Source organism: Aptenodytes patagonicus, chromosome 4 (genome assembly GCF_965638725.1).
Source record: "Aptenodytes patagonicus chromosome 4, bAptPat1.pri.cur, whole genome shotgun sequence".
NCBI lineage: Eukaryota > Metazoa > Chordata > Aves > Sphenisciformes > Spheniscidae > Aptenodytes > Aptenodytes patagonicus.
Window position 1 is genome coordinate 70,655,745 of NC_134952.1, and position 26,357 is coordinate 70,682,101.

Consider the following 26,357-nt stretch of genomic DNA (forward strand, 5'->3'; position numbering starts at 1 on the left):
TGCCATTCTTAGGCCATTCTAATTAAGTACAAACCTCAGCATGACTGACTGACTTGCCTTTCTCTTCCGGCACAGATTTTAAGCAGAAAAATGTTATCCTTTTGTCTGTATGATGTTGATCATTAGTTCTCGAGGTAAATACCTGGCCCTTCCACTAATGTTAAAGAACAGAGTATATTTGTGCAGTAAAACTACGTTCAATAAAGGTAAGGTCAGAGGCACAGAAATTTCCAGAAATGGGGTTTGACTGGTGGCGGCTTGTAACAAGAAAACACAACTAAATAGTTCTATTGATCATAATGGAAAAAGTGTTCACAACACCCCAAGAGAAAAAAAGATTGGGGGATGACTAAATAAATAGGTATTCAAGTGGAAACATTAATGAAAAAAGTCACATGAAGCCTTATTAATAAATGAAGCCTATTTATTACTTCAAGTGTTAATGGTAAAAAAAATTCAGCACAGCTGTTGTATTTAAAAAAGTGAAACTACATTAAGTACTATGTTTCTAGTTCAGTAAACAGATGAACCCGATGTCCTTTAATGACATAATAGTTGAGCATTATACAGTACATCTTATGAAGACCCGTAAATTAAAGAACTACTTTTTAAATTTAGTGATTACAAAAATTCTGCATTCACAGCTTTAGCTTCTTTTTTCTTCCACGACCATCAGGAGTACCATCCATTTTGCGCTTCTGTGCCTGTAAGGTAAGTTTTTTAATAAGTTATCGTGATACAAAAAGATTGTAAGCAAGCACTGCGTTTCAAGTCAAAGCAGATGGAGATGATTTACACCCTGGCAGCCAGGATAGCCGTTGTTTTGTATTCTTCCTATTCTGGAAGAGTATGATTTCATAGAGGTAAAAAGTGTACAGAAGCAAATAAGGATGTTATGAAGCCTCCTATTTATGAAATGGTATTCCTAAATACTTGTTTAAATAGTCTGTGGACAGTTCTAAGAAACTTACTAATCCACCACTTTTAACTTTACCCATTTCTGCACATCTACAAAGTTGCACTTCTAAGTTTTCGATACAACAGCTCTAGGCAACAACTTGAACAACAAATCTAGGCAAGAAAATGGGTAAAGTTGGCACTTCCTTTACAAAACAGGCCTGCGTATTTAGCAATACTTTGAATTTAGTCAGCAGAGTGGTCAAGCATATGTGCTGCTTTCTCAAATCCAGCTCTAGAAGCCCGTTTCATGACCAACCCCCCATACAAGGAAAGCGATGGCAGACAGCAGGGTCTACATGGCAACACTTGTACACAAACAGATGTGTAGCATTCTCAAAGCGGAATGAATGGTCTGCATCGCCTATGTATCCCTCAGTGGTAAACATAAAATTTCTTTAGGGATAGAAATTAATCTAAAGGCCAAAGAAGTCTCTGGTTTATTTTACCAGGGTAAACCTATACAGCGTACCAACTCAGTGATCCAAAACATAACAAGCTTATCTGTTCTAAGGCATGTGAGCTACAATTTAGAACCTAAACTTATGTTCCTTTACTTGACATCCACAACTGTACTAGCTGACTGACAGCGTGAACTTTAAGCAGCTCTTAACATTGCCCTATAAGGTTTTTTGTTGTTGTTTTTAAATAACTTTAGATATAACTTGTCCTAGACAATTAGAAAAGCACCCTGCCTTCAAATGAGCTTCTCCACAAAAAGGCCTTTTTAAATCTTACCGAAGATGGTTTTGGTCCACGTTTCTTCTTTTCTGCCTTTTCCTTTTCTTCCAGTTCCATGTTTTCTCTTTCAATCAGGGTGATTAAAGTATTGCATCGCCTTTGCAGCTCCTAAATTGCACAACATATTCACTCACTACATTAGGCAGCCACTTAATGTAAAAATCATATTAGAATATTAGAAATGCCTGTAAGTAGGCAAGTTTTTTGCTGTATCTTGGCAGAGCAAAAAAGGAATGAAATATTTTTTGATAGTTACTGGCTGGCTTCACAGGAATGGATTTGATCACAGATGTTTGCTTTTTAAAACATGCTTGTATTTAACTCAAATTCATGTTGATTTTGAAAAACGGTACCTTAGAATTTTGAAAAGTCCCTTAAGACTTTTTAATTTACTGCATTTGCCATCCACTACAGTTGTTGGAAAGTCTACAGAAATTTAATGTATTGTGCACATGCACGTACCTCAGTATTTCAGAAGCTATTTTATTAGCCTGGTGTATAGCTGTGTTGTCACAGGCATTCATGAACAAAAAGCAAAAGAAATTAATACATACCATTGCAGTTCTGGACTTGAGAAACCAGTCAAATCTGAATTGCGGGGAGTTTCGGATACACTGTCTTAATTCATCATAGACATTTTCTTTATCAAATCCCAGCTTGTGAAGCATACAGATTAGAAAGCGATCCTCCTCTTCAGTGTAATTCTTCCCTTTATTAGTACCATATGATATTCTTAGCTGGTGGAAAGGGGCTTTATATCTGCCAATCTAAACAAAACAAATAAGATCATATAAAACTAAGAAATAGTTCAGAATTCGCATGGAACTGTTTTATATGAAAGCAATACATCACACGAAGACAGGCAGATGGACAATACCAAGTTAGAAAACTAAATCTTTTATCATCTCCGGTGCTAAGTCACCACATGTAAGGAACTGTGGGTTCTAGATAGTACATTTACCGACACCATCTAAACTGGTACATTCTGGCTTAGACAACAGACAGCTTTGTCAGTGGTCTTTTGATTAACGGCAGACTTCAGACCTGTCACTACATTTGAAAATAGTCAAGATCTGCCAGGCTTCAAATGGCAATGATCCTTTTTAACATACAAATCCTCAGGAATGGTCAAAATCGGGAGTAAGAGTAGAAAGGTACGTAAGGCTGTAGCACGCGGTTCAGCTGCACTCTGGTTAATTGAGTCAGACACCGTTCTTCCCCTGACTTCCCTAGAAGAGAGAACTAACTAGTCAAACCTGAAGTGGGTGGCAAATTCTGATACACTGTCTTAATTTACTACAAATCTGTTCATTACCAAACCCTTGTTGGTGAAACATAGATCAGAATGAGAGCCTCCTCTGCTTGGTAAGTCTTCCCTTTTTAAGTGTGTGCTCTAAATGTATATATAGCATTTTCAGTTAAACGGGTCCAAAAGAAAATTCCGCTTCTTCAAAAAGCATGTAGTAATTGGGAGTTTGTTATATGGCGCTATGAACTGTTTGTCCTATCATAAAGGCAACTTAAAAACAACAGGTTAGGCCATACTTAAAGTTATCATAGCCATCAGCCAGGACAGCACTTCCATAGAATAGAAAAGCTATAGGAAGCAACTGTTGAGGAATACGCAAAAGATGCAAATAGGATGCCCAACATGTTGTCTTCATACATTAGTGACACTGGCTAGACATAGAGTCCTGCATCCCACCTCACTGGCACAGGGAAATAAAGGAAGCAAGAAACACGGCAAAGATACCTTTGTATCAAGTGCTTTTTTTATGCTGATTCGTCTCTGAATTCTGGCTTCTCCTCTTTCTATCTGAGCCATGATCTTCTCTATGTCTTGGAGTTCATTGCATCTTTCCCAGAACACAGCTAAGAAAAGAACAATTAGTTAGTTTCTTATCAGGCATCTTAAAAGTTAGGGGGTTTTACCTTAAAAAAAAATGTTAGATGTTACTTCCTTTTACCAGAACTTACTGCTGTATAAAAATATGCACGCCTTTGCCCGATAAGGAACCTTCACTTCCTGATATCATGTGTTGCAGTATTACGAATGCCATTTTTGAAGGGGGTAGATATAGGAGCCCTCAGTTTAAATGAGGTGCAATACAGGCCAGAAGGGTTTTTGTTAAGCCAATCTCCTTCTCAAAGAAAAAAATTCTTACAATGGAAACTGATACAATAACAGCAATACATTTTTATAGAGGGAAGCGGGAGAGCAACTGAATGGCCAGAGACAAGAGCAAGTGTCTAAAAGACAATTAGGTGTTTAAATAAAAGGTTTTGTGAAAGAATTTTTCACATCTGTAAGCTGCTATATACCTTTAGAAATTTAGCCCCAGGACCTTGCAGCTGCACTACAGTAGAAAACACTTCTGAGACATCAGAGGTAAGTAGCCAAGTGGACTTAGGTTACAAAAACCAATGGCTGTTATATATATATTCAGTCACAAAATGTTTACTGTATCCCACTCTTGATGAGGATGAGGTAATAAAGGTGTAAAGAGTCAAGAAAACTACTGGTTAGTGAATACAAGGAAAAGTGAAATCTCTCCAGCTAAGCATTGTTTCTCAGCATTTCGTTTTGCAAAAATTAACAAGAATTGAAGACAGCACTATGCAGTTAGAGTAGATTTAGGATTTATTAAAGTGGGTCAGTAACAGTTTATATGCACATTTTAGTACAGCTTTAATTATGCAGGGACTAAACAGGGTAAAAATCTAGATCAGTAGATCCCAAATCCACCAGTACAATTCTACCCTGAAAGTCTTCAAGAGCCATGTAAGAAATTCTGAGAAGTAAGATGTTACCACATTCATAGGCAGTTCAATCTAGGAAAGCAGCATTAGATACGGACTCACAGAGTTGACTACTTACTTAAAAAGTAAGTTACCTGAATACTCAATGACTTCCTCTGGGGTTTTTCCCTCTACTTCTCGTGCTATATTTTCAATGTCATCACGGCCCCACTTCTCATTAGCTTTGATGAACTGGTTAAAATCTCTCTTGTTCCAGTTAGTGAATCCCTTTATAGCAATCAAAAGGAAAGATTGCACAGAAGTTCAGTATTTGTCTCTCTCCAAATTTGTTTCAATAGATTTCTTTAAACAGCCTGTAACACTTCCATCATTCCAACAGTATTAAACCTCTGCTTTCTCCACAGTTTAATGTTAGTAGAAAAACTGTTTTTATAGTGCAGTCACTGTAGTCTCTCCATCTAAATACTGCGTAATGATTAGCACCGGTTCTCTACCTACCTGCTAGTTTCGGATAAAAGAGTCTTCAGCTCATAAATTAATCCCTCCTACCACTATTCTCTGAAAGAGAACCTGGGATCACTTTTTAAGAAGAAAAATCCCTCAAGTGAAGCAATAGTCTCTATAAGGGTTTTGTTTTGTCAAGAAGGCCCACCAAGTGCCTCACAGATGCCATCAGCCATTTTCCCTGGTCGCTCTCCCTCAGAAGGTCTAAAGCTATCCTGTGATATTTAGTAGGGACAGAAATAGTAATGCTGAAATTATCAGCTGCCAAAATAGGCTAATTTCATATTAGCAATAACTTCTACAAACAGTAAAACATTCTGCCAGCCACGTTACGATTTAGCCACAGCTTACTTGATTGTACTGTTGTATTGTTTTTAATAGTGAACTGTTCCAGTGCATTACTACTCAAACAAGAGATCTCGTCCTATAATTCCCCCCGCCCCTGCAAAATACAATGTGAAAATATAATACCCAAATAAGGCACAACAGGCATTAACCTGTTTTAAATTATTTAAAAGCACATGCTACCTAATTATATACCTATTCAGCTTATATCCTCTTAAAGAGAGGGACACTATCCACTACCAGTCATAGTTTAGGAAAACTGACCATTCATCCTGCAGGATTCACTTCCACATGGGAGTGATACTTCGGCAGAAGATATGCTTTAAATAATGTGGAAAGTAGGACATTCAGCTCTGCACCTAGTCTGCAAGGTCCCACAGCTGAGAAAAGATGTCACAGTCTACAGTCAATACAAACTTGGGAAGCCAGACCCCAACACTGGGCTAGTTCTTACTCTTCAGGCTTAAAATACACAGAATGTAGATCAGATTCATTAGAATCTGAATACGCTGATTTGGTGCATGTCCTTCAAAGGTATCCAGGCCCACGACAAACCTAATGCTAAACCTCTTTTCAGTATGAACCAAAATTTGCAGCTGTTAACTATGGCATGTGTGAATCAATGACCAAGAAATGTTCCTATAACACTGTAAGACAAACACAATGCAAGCTTCAGCTGATTTCAGTCTCGCTGAAGACCCAACTATACCTGCGTTAGAAGCTTCTCTTTTTCTTCTAGTTCTTCATCGTTAAGAGGTTCAGCCTCATCAATCTTAAGCTGCTCTTCCTTTTGTGCTTGGGCTGCATTTGGCAGATCAGGATTACGAGGTACCTGAAAGGTTTTGCATTTTGTAAAATTTGATTAATTTTTCACAGATAATTGCTAATTGTCACTTTTCTGTTAATATAACCTAATCATTTGTTCAGCTCAACATGATTTCCTTTCATTTAAATTAGTGTGAAAGGCAGGACAAGTACATATTTTCCTAATGTTGCAGTAAACTGTTGCAATGTGTGAATTCTTCAATTACCTTGTACCCAATTGTTTTCCTGTAGTAGAGAATCTCTTTTTCCAATAGTTCAAACAGGCGTGGAGGAAAGAACTGAAAGTCCTGTACATTTGGCTGTTTTGGAGGCCGTGGTGCCTAAAATACATACAAAGTTTGTATTTGACTCCCTTTCACATCCAGAATCTGTTTGCTTGTTATAACTGATTTCAGTTTATGAGGAAAAAAAAAAGTTATTTTTACAAAATTCACTGTCTTTACTAAAAAAAAAAAAAAAAAAAAAAAAAAGGCAGCACACCACACCATGCAAGAGACAACTACAACCATGAAGAATTCTAAAAGTAAAAGACCCCTGAGAAAAGGGGAGAGGGTCTTTTGGGAGAAGCAGGAGGCTGGGGAAAGAGTCACACATGCATCCCCTTGATCAAAGTTCAGGTGTTCTGAGCAGCAATAAGGGAATCTTCCACAGGTAAGGAAAATACACAGCTGCTTAAATAAAAATAAAGTAAGAAACCCCTTGGTCTTACCCTCCTAACATCTCACAAGTTTCACCCTGCTCTTACTTTTTTCTCATAGAAGTTTGTCTCAAGTCCTTTGGATTTTTCTGAATTTAAATTGCCTCCCCAATTTATAGGAGTGGATAGAGCAGTTTTCATGAATAAAGACCAATTTCTTGCTTTCAGCTTTAACCATTTATCATGCATATTTGAACAATTTATTTTTTTAAATTAGTCAACTCACCTTGGGTGCTTTTGGCTCACTGACTCGAAGAGCCTCCCTGAAGTAAGCATCCACAGCATAATTGGCTTTTCTTTCTCGTTTAGGTGGTTCAATCCACTCTGTAAATGCCATCTATAAAAACAAATCCCACCACCCCAAAAAATATTAAGATTAAGCATTGCAAAATATTCAGACCACCTACAAGTTTTATATAAAACTAGGTCTACATCTACTTCATTAAATAAGTAATAAAGCTTATAAACTATTTTCATAGATTATATTGTATTTTAACAAACACTTCTTAAATAAATATGGTTCAATCATGTAACTGAGTGCTTTCCTCCAAAAGAAATCTAGATGTTACCTTCTGTTTTTCTCTGTAGTCTTCCCCTTCAAAATTATACACGCTGGACTCCGTATCCATTGTGAAATTCCTGAGTGAGCTTTCACCCATCTTTGAAAGTTTTTCATTCATTTCCGCAGTCTTGGAGGAGAGAGAAAAGAACAGTAGCAATTTTGAAAAGTAATTCATTATAAAACATCTCATTTACAACAGCAGAAAACACAAACACGTTTGACCAATATAAAAACCCTCAGTAGCAAAAACCAATTCTCTCCAGCTTACAATCAAGTTATCAATCTAGGGATATACTATCTTGCCATCAAATTTAAGTCTACAGGTGGGCTTCCGTTTTTTTTAAACTTTATCTCACCTTCTTTGCACCTCTTTCCAAAATGTGATCAATATCTTCATCTGTAATCTCACTCTCCTTTGAGGCAAACACATGTGTCGCTCCATGTCTAATCATTTGCAGCATTTCATCCTTCCCAAGTTTATTCAGGTTTTGATCCACCAGTCTTCCTGAAGATAAAAGCATTGGAGGATAGCAACTAACTAAAGAGTTTACATTACGGAAGGAGCAATACATAATTTTTCTCCCCCTTATATTTCCAAGTTAAAGCTATACCCTTTTCCCTCAGTAAAGGAAATTCCAAATGAAGGGGGGGTGGGGGAAGGGAAAAACCCAAAAGCCAGCAAAATCCAGCCAGGGACCACATACATTTGCTTTATTATACATTAATTGTGTTCAATGTGGTACATGTTTTCACAATTTCCAGACTAAACCTTACTGAATCCTTTTTTGAGAAATAAAGTTACTGATTCAAATCAAGTCAACCAAGAAGGTTGACATCATCGTCATCACTTCTCCCCACCTATTAAAAAAAAGGCAAGGCATTAATTTCTCCAGTTCAAAGAGGAAGTTGAGTGCTTTAAAAAAAAAAAATCTGACTATGTCCACTTGTACGCATGTATCATGAGGAAGGTAATCAAAAAGTTAGTGAGGAAAAGCCTACCCCTACAGTAAAATAAATGTTCAAGCGGATCAGGTCTTTGCACTCTATCTTCAGAGTTCAGCTGAGGCAAAAGCAACATTCCCATTAATTCTTACTAGCTGATTTCGCCATAGTTTACAAGTTGTGAAAAAAAGAAGAGAATCGCATCACATATACAAGCAAATTGCCTTCATATACTTGCCTTGCTGAATGACTATGGAATCTAGCCGGAGTTTCATTTCTGCACGTTCCACTATTCTTTCTTCCACTGTATTGTCTGTGATAAACCTGAACACTCGAACAGTCTTTGTTTGGCCAATCCTGTGTGCTCGATCCTAGGGGGGGGAAAAAAAAAAAAAAAGTAACAAAAAATTCAGTACTTGGTTTCCAGCATGACTATATATTTAGTCTTCAATTTGCATTAGTTTCAACATACTAATTTACAAAACGGAATAGTGCAGGTTAGTTAAATCTTTATAGACATGCAGTTAACACGACTACCCAAGATAGCACATTCTTATCTGCATTGCAAGTTTTGGGGTGTTTTTTTAAATAACATCAACGAGTATGTCTCCAAATGTCATACCTAAATATAGTATGTGTTAGGGGTTTTTTTGTTAAATCACACAGGAGAAAGACTGGATGCTTCTGACCTTATGTCACCTTCTGTAAAATCAGAGTATTTAAGAAGTTATCTCTGTACTGACCAAAAGCTACCTTTCTCAAAATTGTTCAGTTGCACCACAAATATTTCAAGAAAAATACAATGCACCACCTCACCTGACTGGCAAATCATCAGCCCCTGTGAGAGTTATTATTCTGAACATATACCTTTAGTGGTAGCTGGAACTATCTTGCCTTAGCTTCCAGACACTGGTTCCATCATTCTCTTGAACTAATTTTTGCTAGACTACTTGAGAACTTACAGCTTAACTGAAATAATTAAAAATAAATTTCCAAGATTCATTGCTGAAAGGCCTCATTTGTCGAAAAACACCGGTAATTTTTAAATAGCTTTACTTTCTTATGTGGTCAGCAGCATTCTTGACACTACTCCTGAGGTTGCAGATGCATGCAAATATACTTAAAAAAAAAATTAAAGATGGTTGCTAAAAGGAGCTTGCTCACTTATCACCACCATAAAAGCAGGTTTTGAAAAGTTTAATTCAGCTTTTCTTTGTCTCATTTCCAAGGTATCAGAGAACACAGTGTAAACATATTCATCTCCACTCCCCACAGAAGTAAAGCTTTATAGTTTTGGGATTAACACATACCATGCTAGATTTTTTTTTTTTAAACAAAATAGGCTATTCTCATTAAGTACTACTAAGAGTACTGTAGCATATACTTAGCATTTCCCACTGCATAAATCATTGTATAACCCAAATGTGACTAACGGTTCCACACACTGGAAGCTGCACTGGAACTGAAAATCAGTCTTAGAAGTACTACTCCTGTCCTAGAACAAGAAAAATACCCATTTATTTTGGAAATACTATATCACTCCATACATTTCAAGGAAAGTTCTGTGAGAAAGAGAAGAAAAAAGAACATAATTTCCATCTGGATTCTTACCATAGCTTGAAGATCTACTTGTGGATTCCAGTCTGAATCATACAGAATTACAACATCAGCAGTAGCCAAATTGATTCCAAGACCTCCTGCCCGCGTACTCAACATGAACACAAATTTTGAGCTACCAGGTTCATTATATGCATTAATAGATGCCTAAATAAATAAAAGGAACATATCAGTTTAACCAAATGTTTTACGAGTACCATTTTTACTTAAGTGAAATACTTAAAATTTAAATACCTGTCTCTCGTCATGTGGTGTTTGTCCATCCAGCCTACAATATTCATAATTTCGCCACATACAGTAATCTTCCAAGATATCTAGGACTCTGGTCATCTGACTGAAGATTAAGACTCTTGAACCTGTTTGGGTAAAAAGCCTCCTTATGTTTTCACCAAAACTTAAGATTTATCGAACTCTGCAAGTTTGCATTACCAGAAAGGGAAGGAAGGCAGTTCCACGTGCTAAGAAGAAATGTAGTTAAAATTTCAGAACCCAGTACATAATGCAGGGCTGCAGCCACTGCCATCATAGCAGCTGTATGGGGCTTAGCTGCCTACTGGGGTTAAACCACGCAACAGTTCTTTTTGGTGCCCAACATGAGACTCGAAGGGTTCCAGATAACGACAGATGTGACCGGAGTGTGCTAGACTGAATTCATAGCTGTTACAACTGTTTAGCTACTAATTGTCAGGCTCCTGTGCTTGCCATGCAGCTTGCTTGCCTCACTGTATATTAGTCTAGTACTCATTAGTGGCTGCCTTTTTGCTTTTGTTTTCTGTTGTACTCCTTATCAAAATGTTCCCAGACACAGCAGAGTAAGATGGTAACACAAATATAAAAACATCAAGGAGTAAAAAGAATGGTATTTTGAAGTATTTGCTTTGGATTTAAGATACCTAAATATAATAAAGACTTGTCAGTTTACTTACCTGCCAAGAACAACCTGCAAAAAATGCAAATGTACAGTAATTTATGCATATACACACAACCATTTCCAACCTACTTGAGAGATTTAAGTAAAACACAGAATATTACAAAGCTTCCACTTTCCCCTATATTCTCCTAGTATGACTTTTTTGTCCTTTGGACTCAAGGTCTAATAATAAACTCTCTTTTGTTTAAGGTGATCATTTGATTTAAGACCAGGCCAATTTTAATTGTCACGTCTCAACAACAAGCCTCATAGCAGAAAGAAACCAAGGTCAAAAAAAGCACAGTAACCACTGAATTCCTCTTTTTTAGTCTTACAATGACACATATTGCCACAGCTGCTTGAATGATACCTGGATACGAAGTACAGGTTACTTTTATATTACCGAAGGCTGAGGTTTGGATTTGTTTTATTTTTCTGCAATGGCTCCCCAGTCACAAACTTTCCTCCACTCCTTTAGCCAAAATTTATTCCAGAGTCAAAAATTCTGTGGCGACTGAGTTTTACAGTAATGTATTCCAGAGTTTGTCCCTACTATCAAGTAACTTTAAAATAAACTGCGTGTTCCCCCATATTTGCATGCCTTAAAGAATGCTGCTCAAAATGACATCCCATCAAGAAAGACCAACACTTCACAAAGGATTTGACCTTAACCCTACGTGAAGACTTTGAATCTTAAATGGTACTTCATGGCAAATCAAAGGAGTGGCTAAAATATCACGATTACGTTTCAAACAGCTAATCATGCTAAGAAAGTAAACCTAAAGCCCAGACCAACTGATGTTTCTGTGGTCTCAATTAAGCTGGCACAAAAAAAAAAAAAAGAAAAGAAAAAAAATCAAAACACTTCACCATCACAAAAAGCCATAATGGACTATTGATCCAATTATATATGAAGACACTTCACAAATTGTTTTTGTATCAACTATTTAAGATACAGTGCTTGACAAGCTGGTATCATGCTAGAAACCAACAATAAACCTGGCTAAAGCGTGCTGGTTTTTGCTCAGGATGCATGGAGACGTTAAGAAGTGCTGACTTTCATTTTTATCATTGAACCAAACAACTCTCGAACAACAACAAGATGCATACCTTGTTCTTTCAATTTAGGTAGCAATTTGTCCAATACTACCATTTTGCCACTGTTGGTGACCAAATGCATATCTGTTGTGTAAGGCGGACCAGGTTCTGCTCCATCAAAGAGATATGGATGATTGCAACATTTTCGCAGCTGCATGAGGATATTCAACAGTCTCATTTTGTCCAGCTTCCCAGCTGAATTCAATATATCTATATCCTTCATTAAGATTCGTGTATACCTACATTAAATAAAGAAAAAACTTTTGAAACTCTAAAACAAAGTGGGCCTTTCTTTAAATGATAAGTATAGTCAAAAGCTCACCCTCCCCCCCATTTCATCAGGTAACTCTCCCTGATACACATGGTTTTGTCATCACAAAAGTGTCAGAAGGAAATATGTATGAGTTGGGAGTACACCGGAAGGAATTAAATCAAGTTCCACACAATAATCAAGTCACAAGCAGCACATTCCTTCTGAGCCTTAACCACAGCACAGTCAAGTATGTGACTTACCATTCTCGTTGCATTTTGCTGAGACCCACATAAATTTTAACTTCCTTCTTTGGAGGCAAGCTTTTCTCTACATCGGCCTTAATGCGACGCAGAAGGAATGGTCGTAGCACCTGAAAGAGATTGCATCATTGAATGTGTTTTGGAAACTGAAACACTGAACAAGTCAACAGACAAAAGCAGTGCAGATACTCTCTATCATGAAAGCTCAAACACCAGACCTATTACCAGATCATCTGAAAAAGCAATCTATATGAACAGGTTATTATACGTGGGAATATACATGTGCTTTCTTTGGAAGACTCAAAGATTAGGCCAAAATCATCTTTCAGATGGTTCTATGCCCCTTGATTCTTTTTTAATTTTGCTTGACTGAAATATTTATAGTCTCTTCATAGCCAATATTTTTAATGTAAGCATTTCAGAACCCTGAAAGCCAGAATTATCAACCCTCCTCTCCCCTCCAAAACAATTTCCTTTTCAAGAAATAGATCATCTTCTGAGCTTCACCAACCTATTCTGAAAGTCTACCACAGTTTCTGGAACAAGCTATCTTACCCTAATATTCTGTCACAAGAAGCATTAGAAGAATTATTTAGAACCTAACTTAAGTAAACATAATGCTTATACAAAAAGCAGAAAGACTTACCATATGGAGACGTTCCACCAACTTTTGATCTCCTAGACAGTTGTTTGTATCAAACCATGAATCAAAGTCCTGTATCAACAAGATCATTGGTGTGTAAGAGGTTTCCTTTCAAGGTCCAATGTCATTACAATGGTGAATAAATACAACTCAAGTGATTCTCTTACATAGGCAGTAAGTAAGTAAAAGAACAAATTACCCTCTTTGGTCTATATTTATGGAAAGCTCTATAACACAACATCTTCCAAGGGGGGGGGGGGGGGGGGGGGGGGGGGGGAAGAAAACCACCATACCATTAGAAGGGGGAAAAAAAAAACGTAAAAAAAAAAAAAAAGAATCAATATGTGAGTCTCTTTCTGTTGAAAAAGATTCACTCATATCACTCCATTGGACAAATTCCATCTGGAATTAGTAGTGTACTACTAATTAGTAGTGTACTACTGCAGCATTTGATGAAAAATGAAAAGGAAAAATTAAAATTTTGGTGTAGTGCATCACAAGGCTTCCCTTTCTACGAATGTTACACTCCCAATTCATCAAAACAGTTAAGCACATGCTTCACTTTGTGAAGTCTATTGCTCATTATACAGTATCTCCCAACTCACAGGAAAGAAGTCTTAGATAAACAATACGGTAACTGATAGTTAAATATAAGAACAAAGTTAGTTGGCTTAGCCATCACAATGTTTAAACCTATTTTGAAATGCACTAGAGATCATCTTCACATTGTGATTTTAAATACCTCTTATATCTGCTAAGCTCACAACAGCCCTTAAAAATGGCCAAACTGAGAAAAATAGTCTACCCTACTATACTTCACAATTCTGGAAACATTTCTAACTGTCAATCTATCGTTATCAGTAACTGATACTCCTAACTATACATATTCAGGAAAACCAGCAAAGTTCATTTAATTTGATCAGCAGAAATGAAGACTTACTTCAGATGAGTTAAAGACATCTGGCAAAAGGAAGTTAAGAAGTGCCCAGAGTTCGTGTAAGTTGTTCTGAAGTGGAGTTCCAGTTAACAGCAGCCGATTTGTAGTCTTGAATTCCCTCACAATTTCTGATAACTGAAGGACATTGAGACATGAGCAAATATAAAAATATTACTAGTCCCCACACCACCACCTAATAACCCACACAAATCTCTCTTTCAGTGAAAGTACAAATTACCTTTGATTTTTCATTTTTAATCCTGTGGGCTTCATCTATAACTAGATATCTCCAGTTAAACTTTTTGAATACTGATTTCTCTTTGATAAGCATTTCATATGATGTTACACAGACATCCCATTCTCCAGGCAACAACACATCTCTGACAAAGGCAGCCTAGACAACAAGGTGACAGTTAGTTACTGAGGCTTTGTCAAATTTAAAACAAAAAGAACACACTAGCGCTGTTAAAACTTTAAAATAATGTTGCTACTAAATTTGAAAGAAAAGATAAAATTAATTATAGAGGCAATATAACATACAACCATTGTAAAGCTTGATAATTTTGTCAGTGCTAAAGCTGCTAAAACTCTTGGGGCAGAGCAGAGAAGGGATTTCAGCTCTAACTTCTGGCTTTGGAAATTGCAGATGACTACCTACACACGAGGTTTTCAATAGCTGAACTGTAAGATCAGAATTCAAAATTAATTTTCTGTAGGTTTGCTTTGGTTTAAGCTTTAAGTTTAGAAAATGGTAGTTTTTGAATATAAAAAATAATCCCAAGCACAGCTTTATTTGGCTAACTGAACAATTTGTAGGACGCTGACATCCAAGGCTAAAAGCGGACACAGTAATTAGTCAGAATTCAAAATACAGAGATGTATAAATGTCAAGAACTTAACTCATATGAGCAAGAAACATACTGAAGAAAGAATAAGAACTTTTGGATTCAAAAAAGATGCACTAAAAAAAGAAAAAATCACAAGGTATCAGACCTAGACCAATGACCTCCAGAACTATTTAGAGTTTCATCAATATTTTTGTAATTTCTAACCCAACAAACTGAAAATAGAGCTAGACGCCCTTAGAATTAAAAAAAAAAAAAATCTGCTGACAAAAGCAGAAGTTTAATGGCACCAGTAATAACTCCTCCTTCCATAAATAAATGGGTAACGCCAGTTGACAAAACTACAGATGCGCTATCATATTCTATGTTTTTCAAGTTTTCTTTGCTGCGCTAAAACAAAAAGTAGCAAAGAACTGATACTGAAGTAAAAAGAGAATGATTGAAATAGTAAGGCCATAAGAGGCTGAACAATATTACCTCTTTTAATTGACAAAATTCAAGCCAAATAAGATCCATTTGCGTACCACTTTTACCAACCAACCCACCTTGCCCCCCCAACATTAAGCTGACAACTGTTTTCAGAAAACAGTTCCGTAGTGACAGACCCCATAATCCTCTTAAGAGCTGCTGTTACCGCCAGTACAATGTACTGTACTACGCAGAGCAGAAAACAAATTACTTTTTTACAGATTTATATATTCATACAAATGACAGCACTTTACATGAAACACTTTATTTTCCTATTTTATCAGGTTTTGTTGGTCTACACAGCGTATTGCCTTCACAAAAGGAGAAATAAAACCTTTGGTCAAGAAATTATGAGTGTAAAGTGATGAAGCAATAGCTGGGCAACATACATGTGAATTTTAAGCCGGTTATATTTTAAGTAGGTAACACTTGTAGGTCTTACTGTTTAACCACTACAAATCCAAGTAACATCCCTCCCTGTGAACGAAAGGTAGAGGACAGCAAGACAACATGCTGGACTTACACAGGAAAACAACCACATCAAAACTTACTCGCTGGTCTTTGTCACCTATCAAACAAACTGCTCGAAGTGTAGGAACCCATCTCTTGAATTCATTCATCCAGTTATGTAGAGTGGACTTAGGAACTAACACCATGTGAGGACCAGGAATATTTCTGTAGTGTTTCATATACCCAAGAAGAGAAATTGTTTGCAGTGTCTTCCCAAGACCCTGTAAGAGACGTTAACATGTCAGAAAAAAAAAAAATCTCTCAGCAAACACCTTTAAAAAACCCAAGAGTGAGCTCTGAGTACAACATAGAAGACAGAGCAGCCTGAACAAATGAGTGAGATATACAAAAGACAGTGCTACTCACAAAAGGCATCAAAATCTTGGTTAGGAAAAGCTCGTATGGCTTCCCACATTTAATAAAAAAAAGTAATAAGAGTAACATTTTCAAACCTTGGATTATGAAGTTAGAACTTTGTCTTACCTTTCAAATAAGACACATTCTTAGAAGTGCAAGAAAACATTATTTCATAAAATTTTGTTTTGCAGACTAGGGTGTACTCAGAGGTCAACGAACCTTACAAACTGGACGTATGCATTCTCTTAAACTTGAAATAAAGTGAATAAATTAAGAACCCCGTAAGGAGGCTTTTACAGGCCACGACATGATGTCAGTTCTTGTGAGAAGAAAGCCAAAACATAAATGTAAACAGCTGCATATGTCAAAGAAAACAAATACTGAGCTTCTTTAGAAGTACTTTTTTTAAGCACTCTGTTCTTTATTCAACAGAAACATTTAAAACCTTGTCTCTTCAGCATATAATTTTAATTAAAACAAAACTGAGGAAGACATGCAAAAACCAGATCATTCGTATCATTTAAATAATTCAAAAACATTATGACTCAAACACATGGGATTTAAAAAACCCGAAAACCATCAGTGCAAGTTATTTCTGCTTCTAAAATTCAAGTCTATGTCTTCAAAATAACCACATTCCACCTGGTGTAAGATGTGGAAAAGTGTTTACAAGCTGCGTGAAAGGCATTAATAAGTTCAAAAGGACTAATAGTTAAAAATGAATCAAAAAATATTTAATAGTAAATATTTAAACTCCTCAATGCAAGATGGATTTTGGAATACCACAAATCCAAGGACTTATAAAATTTCCCAGTTGTTTTTTTTAAAACAAGCCTGCTCCACTTAGAACTGTACTCAGCAAAAAAAAAAATTCCTCTATTCATAAGCACATATGTTGAAGAAAATCCTTGATCTATTTCAAAATTAAACATGTTACTAAACAATAATTTAAATTCATTTGTCTCTAATTTATCTTGAAGAAGTTTTATTACACAGAAAAAAAATTACCAGAAGGTATGAGAAATGCAATATACTGAAATATAATTGGATTTTTGTTTTTCCTTATCGGCTCCTTCTGCAAAACAGATACAACTAAAATCACTTAAGAGGACAAAAACATACCTGCCTGTCAAACTACTACAACTTCTTCTGCATTCATCCCTTGTCTTTCAGGGAAAAAGAATAAAAACAGAAGCAAAAGCTACTACGGCCAGCGCTGACTGAAATGTCCATGGTCATGGTGTGAAAGAAATTTTAACATGGCTCTCTAGCTACATCTATCTTTGCATCATTTTTCCCAGAAAATTTCCCACTCGTGTAGCTCTTGCTGCTGAGATCAGTCCATATAGGACACTCGTATCCCGCTATCTGCATTTTACCCTAACAACAACAGGAAGTTGTTGCTCTTTTCATACGAGACACACTCTTCACAAGGGCAGCTTGAGAATACCCTAACAAAATAGCTGCAATTTAGAGGAAAAAAATGAGGACACGTCATTCTATAGAACAACTCCCCTCCACCAAATTCTGTTTTTCGAAAGGTTGACAGATTCCCTTTTCATATGCCTATTCCTAAAACTGCCTGCACAGTTTATTTAAATTAAGATACCTGTTACAGTCTTAACATTAGTGACTTAAAACATACTAGAAAAATAAGATTTGGAAAATTATATATTGCATTTAGTGCTATTAAAAAAACTATATATACAATGCAATTTTAGTTCAGCTATATATCGCACGTGTTCACAAGTCCCCAGAAACACGGGCTATGCGCATACCATTTCATCTGCTAGGATACCATTGATGCCATTTTCATACAGAGAGATGAGCCAGTTCAATCCTCGGACCTGATAATCACGCAGCTTTCCCCATTTAACATCTAAAAGACATGAAAGAATAGACTAAAAGATCTGTAAAAACACCAAAGAATCTCACCATCCCTTGCCTGCTAATTGACACTGATTATCTAAGCTACAGAAGAAAATCAAGTAGTAAATTTCATGCAGTAAATTCCAAGGACAATACAGACTGGAGACAGCAACATGTTAATTTTGTTTCTGCAAGCTGCTCCAACAGCTTTATTTTCTGCAAGAACTCAAAATATGTAGAAATTCTAACTCTATCACCACCCCCCAAATCAGAACACAGTCGAACATTAAAACAACAGAATATTGAATTCTCTGTCAAATGAACTGGAAGCTGTTAGGTACTTTAAATTGTATCAGAAGATAGGTGACATATGTAAAAATCGTAAGATAACAGACTTAAAAACAGCTAGCTCTTTTCTAGTAACTAAAGTATAGCAACTGGATTTCTAAAGGACAAGACTCACTGGACCATCTTTCTAGCCTGACTGAAAATAAACACTCCCTCGCTAATACATTTTGTCCCATTAGACCGGTGCTGGATTTTTTTTCTCCTTCTCCTGTCTCCCAAAAATGATTCATTGTCCTTGGGAAGGACAAAAATAAACTTCATTTTAAACAACATTTTGAAGGAAAAGAACAGGGGGGAAAAAAACAAACCAAAAAAACCCCAAACACAAAAAGAGGAAACACACATGATGGAGATTCTTCAAATCGAGTGCAGACGTTAGTTGCCTTGGAGCTTTCTGTTAACAGCTCCTCGTCTTCTTCCTGCTCTGTTCTACGATGGCGGTAGCTGAAAAAGTGCAAGAAAAAACTAAGTTTCTGGCTAAACTGAAAAGACATGAAACTGTTCTGAAATTAAATCTATCATTGCAATACAGAATGCAAACACCCAAAGAAGCTTCTTCCAAGATTCTTCAAAAGAACTCATGTTTAGCTGATCAACTAAAATGCTGCTTTTTAACTCTTTAGAGCCACTAGCTTCTTAAGATGACCACGTTGTTAGGAGGCTCAAATATTAGAGCAAAGTGACTGGAAAGGGATAAATTGTGTGCATCAGTACTGGCCTTTAACTACAAGACAGGGAACGACACTGTATTTAAGAGCTCTGGAACACCTGCCAAACGCTAGATATACTGTAGCCATACCAGCTGCAATGAAGGCAATCCACATTTCTAGACTTCTGATTTTCAAGCTGCCTGTAAGATGCTGTATACTGATGTTCTCCATGAACTCTTACAACTTATAGCCACGAATGCTCTACTTTTCTGCCCCCGCTTTTCTTCATACTGCAATACTTTTAACCATCATAGTGCTTTACCACCAACACAAAATTCTTATGACTCCTAGAATTCTTAAACCACCCTCAACTTACAAGCGGGCAGTTGAAAAACCCCACAGTTATACAGCATAAAACACACACCAAAATAGGACAAAAGACTAGCAAGTTTAACTTACGCTTCTAAAGTACAATAAAATCCATAATTACAGTACAAGCTGGCCTACATGTCATCACTCACTCGCCAACTGACAGTAAATTCTGTTTCTCATCCTTCTTTATTCGTGGACGTCCAGGCTTCATTTTCAAAGGTGAAGTTGGAGTTTTCTGAGCAGCAGGTTGAATGAAATGAGCAAACAGCTCAGTCTGCTTCAACAGATACTCAAATCTGTTTGCTCTGTCTGTTTGCTGTTCACAAGAGAAATTAAGGGGAACAAGTGTGAGACTTTACAGTATGTATTCATTCGAAAGAAAAAGCTAACAACTACTTTTTAAACAATATAGATTCACATTTCTTTATATGCATACCTATAATAAGAAAGAAGAGATGATTAACATCGACAATATAACTGTTGCTGGCAGATTCAATATTCTTTCATTGGGTTAAGGCTAGCCTTTGCTACGCAGCAAGATAAAAGTTGCAAGACAGACCCGTGCTAAGACTGAAATCTGACTTTGGCACAAAGACTGCATGAGTGTCACTAGACACGGTCACAGAGTCTCCTTAACAACCTTCTCCTATCAAAAGTGATAGTCCCACTCCCAGAAATTTACCCCCACCCAGCATGCACAGGATTCTTCAATGAACTCGTTCATCTCACCAACCTGGCAACAACTATTTTTCTACCGCATTTGTTTCCTGCCTGTTCAGTGAGATATACACCACCTCACTGTGGTGTCAGATAAGGAAAAGAGCTGGTGTGAAAGGGGGCGGAGGGGGCAGAAGAGCCCATAGCTAGAAGCCAGAACACCTATTTCAGCGGCAGAGACCTCTTAGATGTGCTCAGCCTAACTCGTCAGACTGCCCCCTTTGATGAGAGTTGCTGTTTCTGCTGTGCAAAAAAGATTACAGGAGACAATATTAGTATCTAAAAGGTTCAGTTCCTTTGAGACAGGTTTCATTTGGAATCAACACACCTTCCCAAGGCCACATCAAGACTTCAGAACAAACAATCAAGACAGAAAACAGTTCCAAGCTTAACAGCAACCACTGACATTCTGCCAGCTGCTACAACATAACCTGGTATTTAGCAACTTGCAGTTACAGGAAGTCAGTTTTCTTAGTAAAAAGGAACATATGCTCCAGACTTCTGCAAGAGCAATGCCAGCTCTGTGAGTGTTCTTCTCTTTAAAGCAAACAGTTCCTGCACTATGTAAAAGACAGGAAGATAGAGGGTGAGAGAAGAAAGAGATGGAGAAAGAGATCCTGTATGTACCACAAAAGAATCAGACTCACTCTAACTGTAGTTCAAGCTTGACTGACACATCCACTGAATTCAAGTTTTCCTGTCTATTCTTCATAGGATGTTTTTTGTTTACCTTGCCACACTTTCTGAAGTTTAAACTAGGCAAGATGTTACTACTATCCAAATTACTGATCCTTATTTTTAAGTACTCGTTTCACTGGCTGTACAAAAGAGGAGATACACAGTGCATTGCAAAAGCATCCTCGTTCTAAAATTTTAGTGAGGAATCTCCTACAAGTTTTGGCACTGCACACACATCCCCGCAACTCGTTTTCATTGTGCTTAGGGATATTCCTTTAAGAGACTAACAAACGTTATCTGTGTCTTTTAGATAGGACACAGACAAGAACAGGCTGTACTCGGCAACCTTGAGCTATCCTTCTACCAACAGAGAAACTTTTCCTGTTTTCTTTTCCAGTTCATCTTCTGACTATTGCGACAGTAAAATACAATCCTCTTTATAATCGTGCCTGTCTAGAGACTAGAAGAGACAAGTCCAAGTTCACTGCCTTCAGTTTGCCAGGAAGTAGCACAAAGAAATTAGCAGAAGATGACCGGCTTATTTTCAGTGGCAAGAAACAACACCACAGGAAGCAGCAAGTTATAAGAATCAGTTTCACTTTCCTATGAAGAAATTCCACATGCGGTCACAGACATTGGAATTACGAACAGGAAGAAAGGAAAACAGGGAGGAACAGAGAAAGAAAATGCGATGAGATGGTGAGGAGTGGACATCTCCATCTCTTACATTCAGGCTATTATAAAAACTAAAAAATGAGGAAAACAGGTAAGTTTTTTCCTATCTAACCCGTGAAGCACAGAATCACCCATCTTCAAAAGCTCGAGGACTCTAACTAGAGCTTCACAACAAACAAATTAAATTCAGAAAAAGCTAACAAAATCCCTTTCAGTGTAGACAAAGTAAAAGGGTTGAAAAGTTGGTCAAGGCTTACAGTCAGCGCTTGTCCTAAACAGCAAACTTTCCCTCAGCCTCCTGTGAATTTTGAAAGCTAACTTTTATTTACTTTGACCCGTAAACTGTACTGTTTGAAAGAACCTGCCTATGTTGAAGTCCTCCTACTAAAGCATATTTAAACTGAAAATGAATGCAGAGCCTGCTCAAAGCCTTATGCCAAACCTTTCTTTTTACTGCTCACCCCCCCAAATAGAAATTAATATACTTTTTCTACAAAGGACTGCTACTCCTGCAGTTCAAAAATAAGTTTGGAATTATTTTCCTGTGTTCAACAGTGATATAAAAAAGGTCCTAGACTTCAACTGATTCCATTGAGAAAATAAGGTAGCAGCCATTTAAATACTTATGGACACTTCCCTAGAGGATCTTTCCATTTATGACTGAGAAAGTGAATACTCAACTCTTCATAATCCCCCTTGCCTACAGAAAGGACAACTGTACAGAGAACTTCAAAAGCAACTCAGTAACTTTTTATTACATTTTTTCCCCTAAGATATTTGAATATTTCCCATTATATCATGCTTCTAAATCTAGAGCACCTCAGAGCTGCTAGGACTATACTTCCTAGAAACAGCAAAACACATTAACAGTTATTCCCACAAATGACTGCAATGGAAATGGAGAAAGAGCAGAGGACCAGTGAACAAAATGCTAAAAAGGAGAAGGGTCTGAGAGGTTTTTTCTGGATATTTTTTGGTTTCAAGTTACTTAAATATTTTCTAATAGTTAGACAAAGTTTTATAAATCTAGTTAAGAGATTTCAAACAAGCAGAAAACTCAGTCTATTTTAAGCAACTGCGTAAGTACTGGATAGCTGTGCACAGTCCCAGATATTACATACCATTTTCTCTTCATACGTAGGATCTGCTTCCTGGATTTCTTTTTGTTTTCCTGGTGATGCATCATCAAAAGATTCCTGAGATGAAAAAGAATTAGAAAAAAATTATTTTCTGAACAAGGGAAGATACCCATGCAAAGGAGAATAAGCTTGTTTCAAGTTACTATCTATCCGCATCAGATGGCACAGCCATCTTTTGCTGCTTTGATATAGTCAGCTTTCTACTACTTACTGTAAAATTACCTGGAGATGGATCAAAGATCCCTGCCACAGGGTGAAGGACAGAGCTAGATCTCTGTAATCCGATTTAGCTCCATCATTAAAGCATCACATCGATGTGAATGAGAGAGACAGCTGTGGTCCAGGAGCTCGGCATGCTGCTTCTAGGGTGCTAAGCCAAAACCCTCCTAAAGCTGGCTCTGGAGAGTACCGTGAAAGAACTAGCTCCTGTCCCAAAGCAAGAGTAGTTTCAAGTTTTTTTCCTTTTTCCAGGTTACCCCAATCCCTCATCATTCTGTATCAAGGGAATAAGTCTAAATAAGAACCTGGACTGTAGTTTGTCCTGGAAGCAGAGTAGGGATTTAGACAAACTGCATTTTCGCCCTATTTAGTTTACTAAATCAAATAATTGTTGTTATCACCAATGGCACCACTACCAACAGAAAAACAAGTTGGTTGGGAGGGGGCAGTTCTCCCTCATCCCCTTCCTGCCAAATCCTTGACATACTGCCTTCAATTATTCTTTCGGATCAGGGCTTTTTTATCCTTGTCTCTCCTGTTATTAGATTAACTCTTTCCCCATCATCTCCCACGTGTAATTTCATCTTCTGTTCTTAAAACCAAAACCAATGGGATGATCGTTCCCTGGTAAACCACGCTAAAGCAATATATTACAAAGTAATTCTGGAAAGGGTAAGAAAAGGAAACAAATGAGATGCCTTCAAAATCATTGTTAACCATCTGTTTAATTGAGCCAAGTAAGAATTGAGCAAATTCAGTCTTTACTGGCCAACGTAGAACAAAGGAACAGGAAAGTACGAAACAACATGAAACAAAGGCAGGCAAAACACGGGATGTTTGTGGGCGGGTGTTTCCTCACAGAACTCTGGCAGGTAAGGCGTGTGGAAACGGAAGAACCCTAACATAAATGTTTCATTCACCAATCAAAATATAAAGCACTGAGCATAAAAAGTTATGGCTAAAGACCTTCTAAATTCATACCCAAATCTTCCTACTCATCTCCCACTGGATTAGCCAACACCCACCTACCAGTGAGCACGAGCATAGGACCGTTTGAACTCCCGTACAAAACTCATGTTTCTCCTGAAATGCCTAACATGCGAAACACAGAAACACAGCAGCGCGCCATCTGATCTCGTCATGTGCAACAAAGATGACAAAACCTTGCAATTTAGCTGGAGAGTAAGAAAAGCAGTCTCTCAGATGATCAGGACTATCAAGAAGCTATTTCAACTGAAACGTCACTTTATGCAAGGTAATCCCTTCCCCACCCGAAAAGGAACTAACTCAGCAAGCACAGAGAGAGCCCTTGCGCACGGGCGCCTCAAGAGCACGCGTTTCACAGCCTCCATGCACTTAGCCCCAGCCCGGAATTGCCCTATTTTTGCAGGTTCGAGCAGGACTTATTACCCACAGTGCTTTGGCTACTTGCTCATCCGAAAAATACAGCATTTGCAAATTTATTTAGATCAAGTAGGTTGGACTGGACAGCATGACTCAGAGTACAAAACACCCAGCGCTGAAAGCAGGACCAACCAGTTTCCTCATATCGTTAAAGAAACAAAACTGCGATAAAATTTGCATCTCCAGGCAACCACTCAAACCCCTTGAAATTTCTGGAATAAGCACCTGTTGCCAAAAAAAACCCCACAAACACCCCCACCCCAAAAAAAAACCCCAAAAAGTTTTGAACCACCTTAGAAGACAGAAAACGTTGCTGCTTTTTAGAATATAGACTTGCTCATCGCTGAGGCAGGAAGCACAAACGACGGGAAGGCTTTTCAGGGAGGGAGGAGAGGAGAGAAAGGCTACTTGCGAGAAGCGGGTAACGAGCCTAGGGAGATCTCTGCGCTTTCAGCGCGTACGTGTGGGCGCGGGGGGAGGATGGCGAACCCCCCTCCCGAGCGGGAGGACGCGAGGGGGGCTCCCCCTGCCCTCCGGTGACCCCACCTCAAAGAAGACAAATAAATGAAGTGACCTGGCGGCGAGGCCTCCCCTCGTCCCCGCGGCGGCCGGCGAAGGAACACGGCGCTCGGGGCCCGCGTGCGGCGGCCGGCGGCGAGGGGAAGCGGAGGGACAGAGCCCCCCCCCCCGCACCCTCCCCAGCCGCCGCCGGGTCGTTTCCCGGCCCCGCCGCCCTCCCTCCCGCGGGGGCCCGGCCGCGCCCCGGAGGGGCCGCGGCGCACGGCACGGCACGGCCCCGCGCCCGCCCCCGCCCGCCCCTCCATTGTCTCCCGCGGCCCCACGCGGCCCGGGGACGCCCCGCCGGCGCCGTCTCTCATGGCGGGCACCTGCCGCCGCGCAGCCGGGCGCGCTCCCGCCGAGGCCCGCCGCCGAGCCCCGCGGACCCGGGGAGGGGGGTGGGGGGTCCCCGCCGGGGGAAAGCGCCTGACCTCCATCTCGGTGTCGCCTCCGGCCGGGCCGGCGGCGGAGGGAGCCGTCCCCGCGGCCTCGCTGCTGTTAGCGCCTGGCGGCGGCGCGGGCAACTCGTCCGGTTGCGACGGCGGCGGCGGCGGCGCCTGCTGCCCGGCGGACATGATCCCCGCCGCAGACAATGCTCCGCCGGGTCCCGGGCCCGGGCCCGGCTAGCTGCGCACTGGGTGAGGGGGCGGCCGCCCGGCGGGGGGCTCGGGGGGAAGCGGCGCGCTGAGCCCGGTGCCCGGCCGCCGGCAGAGGCCCGTCCCCGCTGCCGCCCCGGCTTTCCCGGCGGGCGCCCACCAACCAGGAACCGAGCCGGCTCCCCGCTCTCGCGAGAGCCCCGCCGCCGGCGTGCGGCGCGGCGGGAGCGACTGCGCTGGCGCGAGCCGCCGCCTCGCCCCTGAGTGGAGGCGCCTTCGCAACGCCCGTCGCCGCCGCCTCCGCTGTGACGTCACCGCCTCCCCGCCCTGGGGAGCGCGCGGCCGCGCAACGGCCGGCGGGGGGGCGGGGCCGGCTCGCGCGCCCGGCGGGGCGTTGGGGCCGCCGGCTGCCGCAGCCCGCGCCCGGGGACGGCGGAGGCCGGTCCCGTAGGGAGGGGCAACAAGCGTTCAAACCGCCCCCCCGCCTCCTCTGCCCCTGAGCGGTGCCCTACAGCCCGGGCCGCGGCAGCAGCCAGCGGTAGCCTGAGGAAGCGAGGCGCGGCTTCAGGCTTCTGCCTGGCTACCGGCCCTGGCTGGCGCCTGCAGGGCTACTGGCACCTGCCTGGGCTTGTCGGAGCAGCAGCATTGTGCGCTGAAGCAGCTGGCCGCCGCGCGTTTTACAGTAACATTGCTAATAACGCATCTCCGATGAGAACTGATGAGGTTACCGCATAGGTTCCTTGTTACAGCTTTTAGCACCTAGCAGGAAGCCAGTCGCTTTTGCTTTTGACATTCAAAGTTAGCTAGACAAGATAAATAAGTCTCGTTACTAAAGTGTAATTTGTACACCCTCATCAAAGTAAAATGCAAGTAGGATACTGCTGCTATGAAACAGCAGGTC

General features: G+C 39.7%; 1 protein-coding gene across 1 annotated transcript; it reads right to left on the reverse strand.

Annotated features, from left to right (window-relative positions):
- Positions 1 to 403: 403 nt before the first annotated feature.
- SMARCA5 (SNF2 related chromatin remodeling ATPase 5) lies at positions 404 to 25,633 on the reverse strand. The gene is made up of 24 exons (XM_076337132.1): positions 25,292 to 25,633; positions 22,662 to 22,736; positions 19,620 to 19,786; positions 18,792 to 18,892; positions 18,010 to 18,110; positions 15,916 to 16,095; positions 14,290 to 14,445; positions 14,055 to 14,186; positions 13,118 to 13,186; positions 12,472 to 12,581; positions 11,971 to 12,197; positions 10,185 to 10,306; positions 9,945 to 10,097; positions 8,572 to 8,704; positions 7,748 to 7,896; positions 7,399 to 7,518; positions 7,056 to 7,166; positions 6,339 to 6,452; positions 6,017 to 6,139; positions 4,593 to 4,725; positions 3,452 to 3,570; positions 2,253 to 2,465; positions 1,696 to 1,806; positions 404 to 704 (listed from the first exon to the last, which is right to left on the reverse strand). The coding sequence occupies exons 1-24, from the start codon at positions 25,433 to 25,435 to the stop codon at positions 639 to 641; spliced, it is 3,129 nt and encodes a 1,042-aa protein (XP_076193247.1). The 5' UTR covers positions 25,436 to 25,633; the 3' UTR covers positions 404 to 638.
- Positions 25,634 to 26,357: the final 724 nt, after the last annotated feature.

Bases quoted from the DNA above. Each gene is read 5' to 3' on its own strand.
- SMARCA5 (XM_076337132.1), bottom strand. From the start codon at position 25,435: ATGTCCGCCGGGCAGCAGGCGCCGCCGCCGCCGCCGTCGCAACCGGAC. The intron at 6,453-7,055 runs GTGAGTTGACTA...TATGTATTTTAG, and splicing joins GTGAGCCAAAAGCACCCAAG to GCACCACGGCCTCCAAAACA. The intron at 6,140-6,338 runs GTAATTGAAGAA...AAAACCTTTCAG, and splicing joins GGAAAACAATTGGGTACAAG to GTACCTCGTAATCCTGATCT.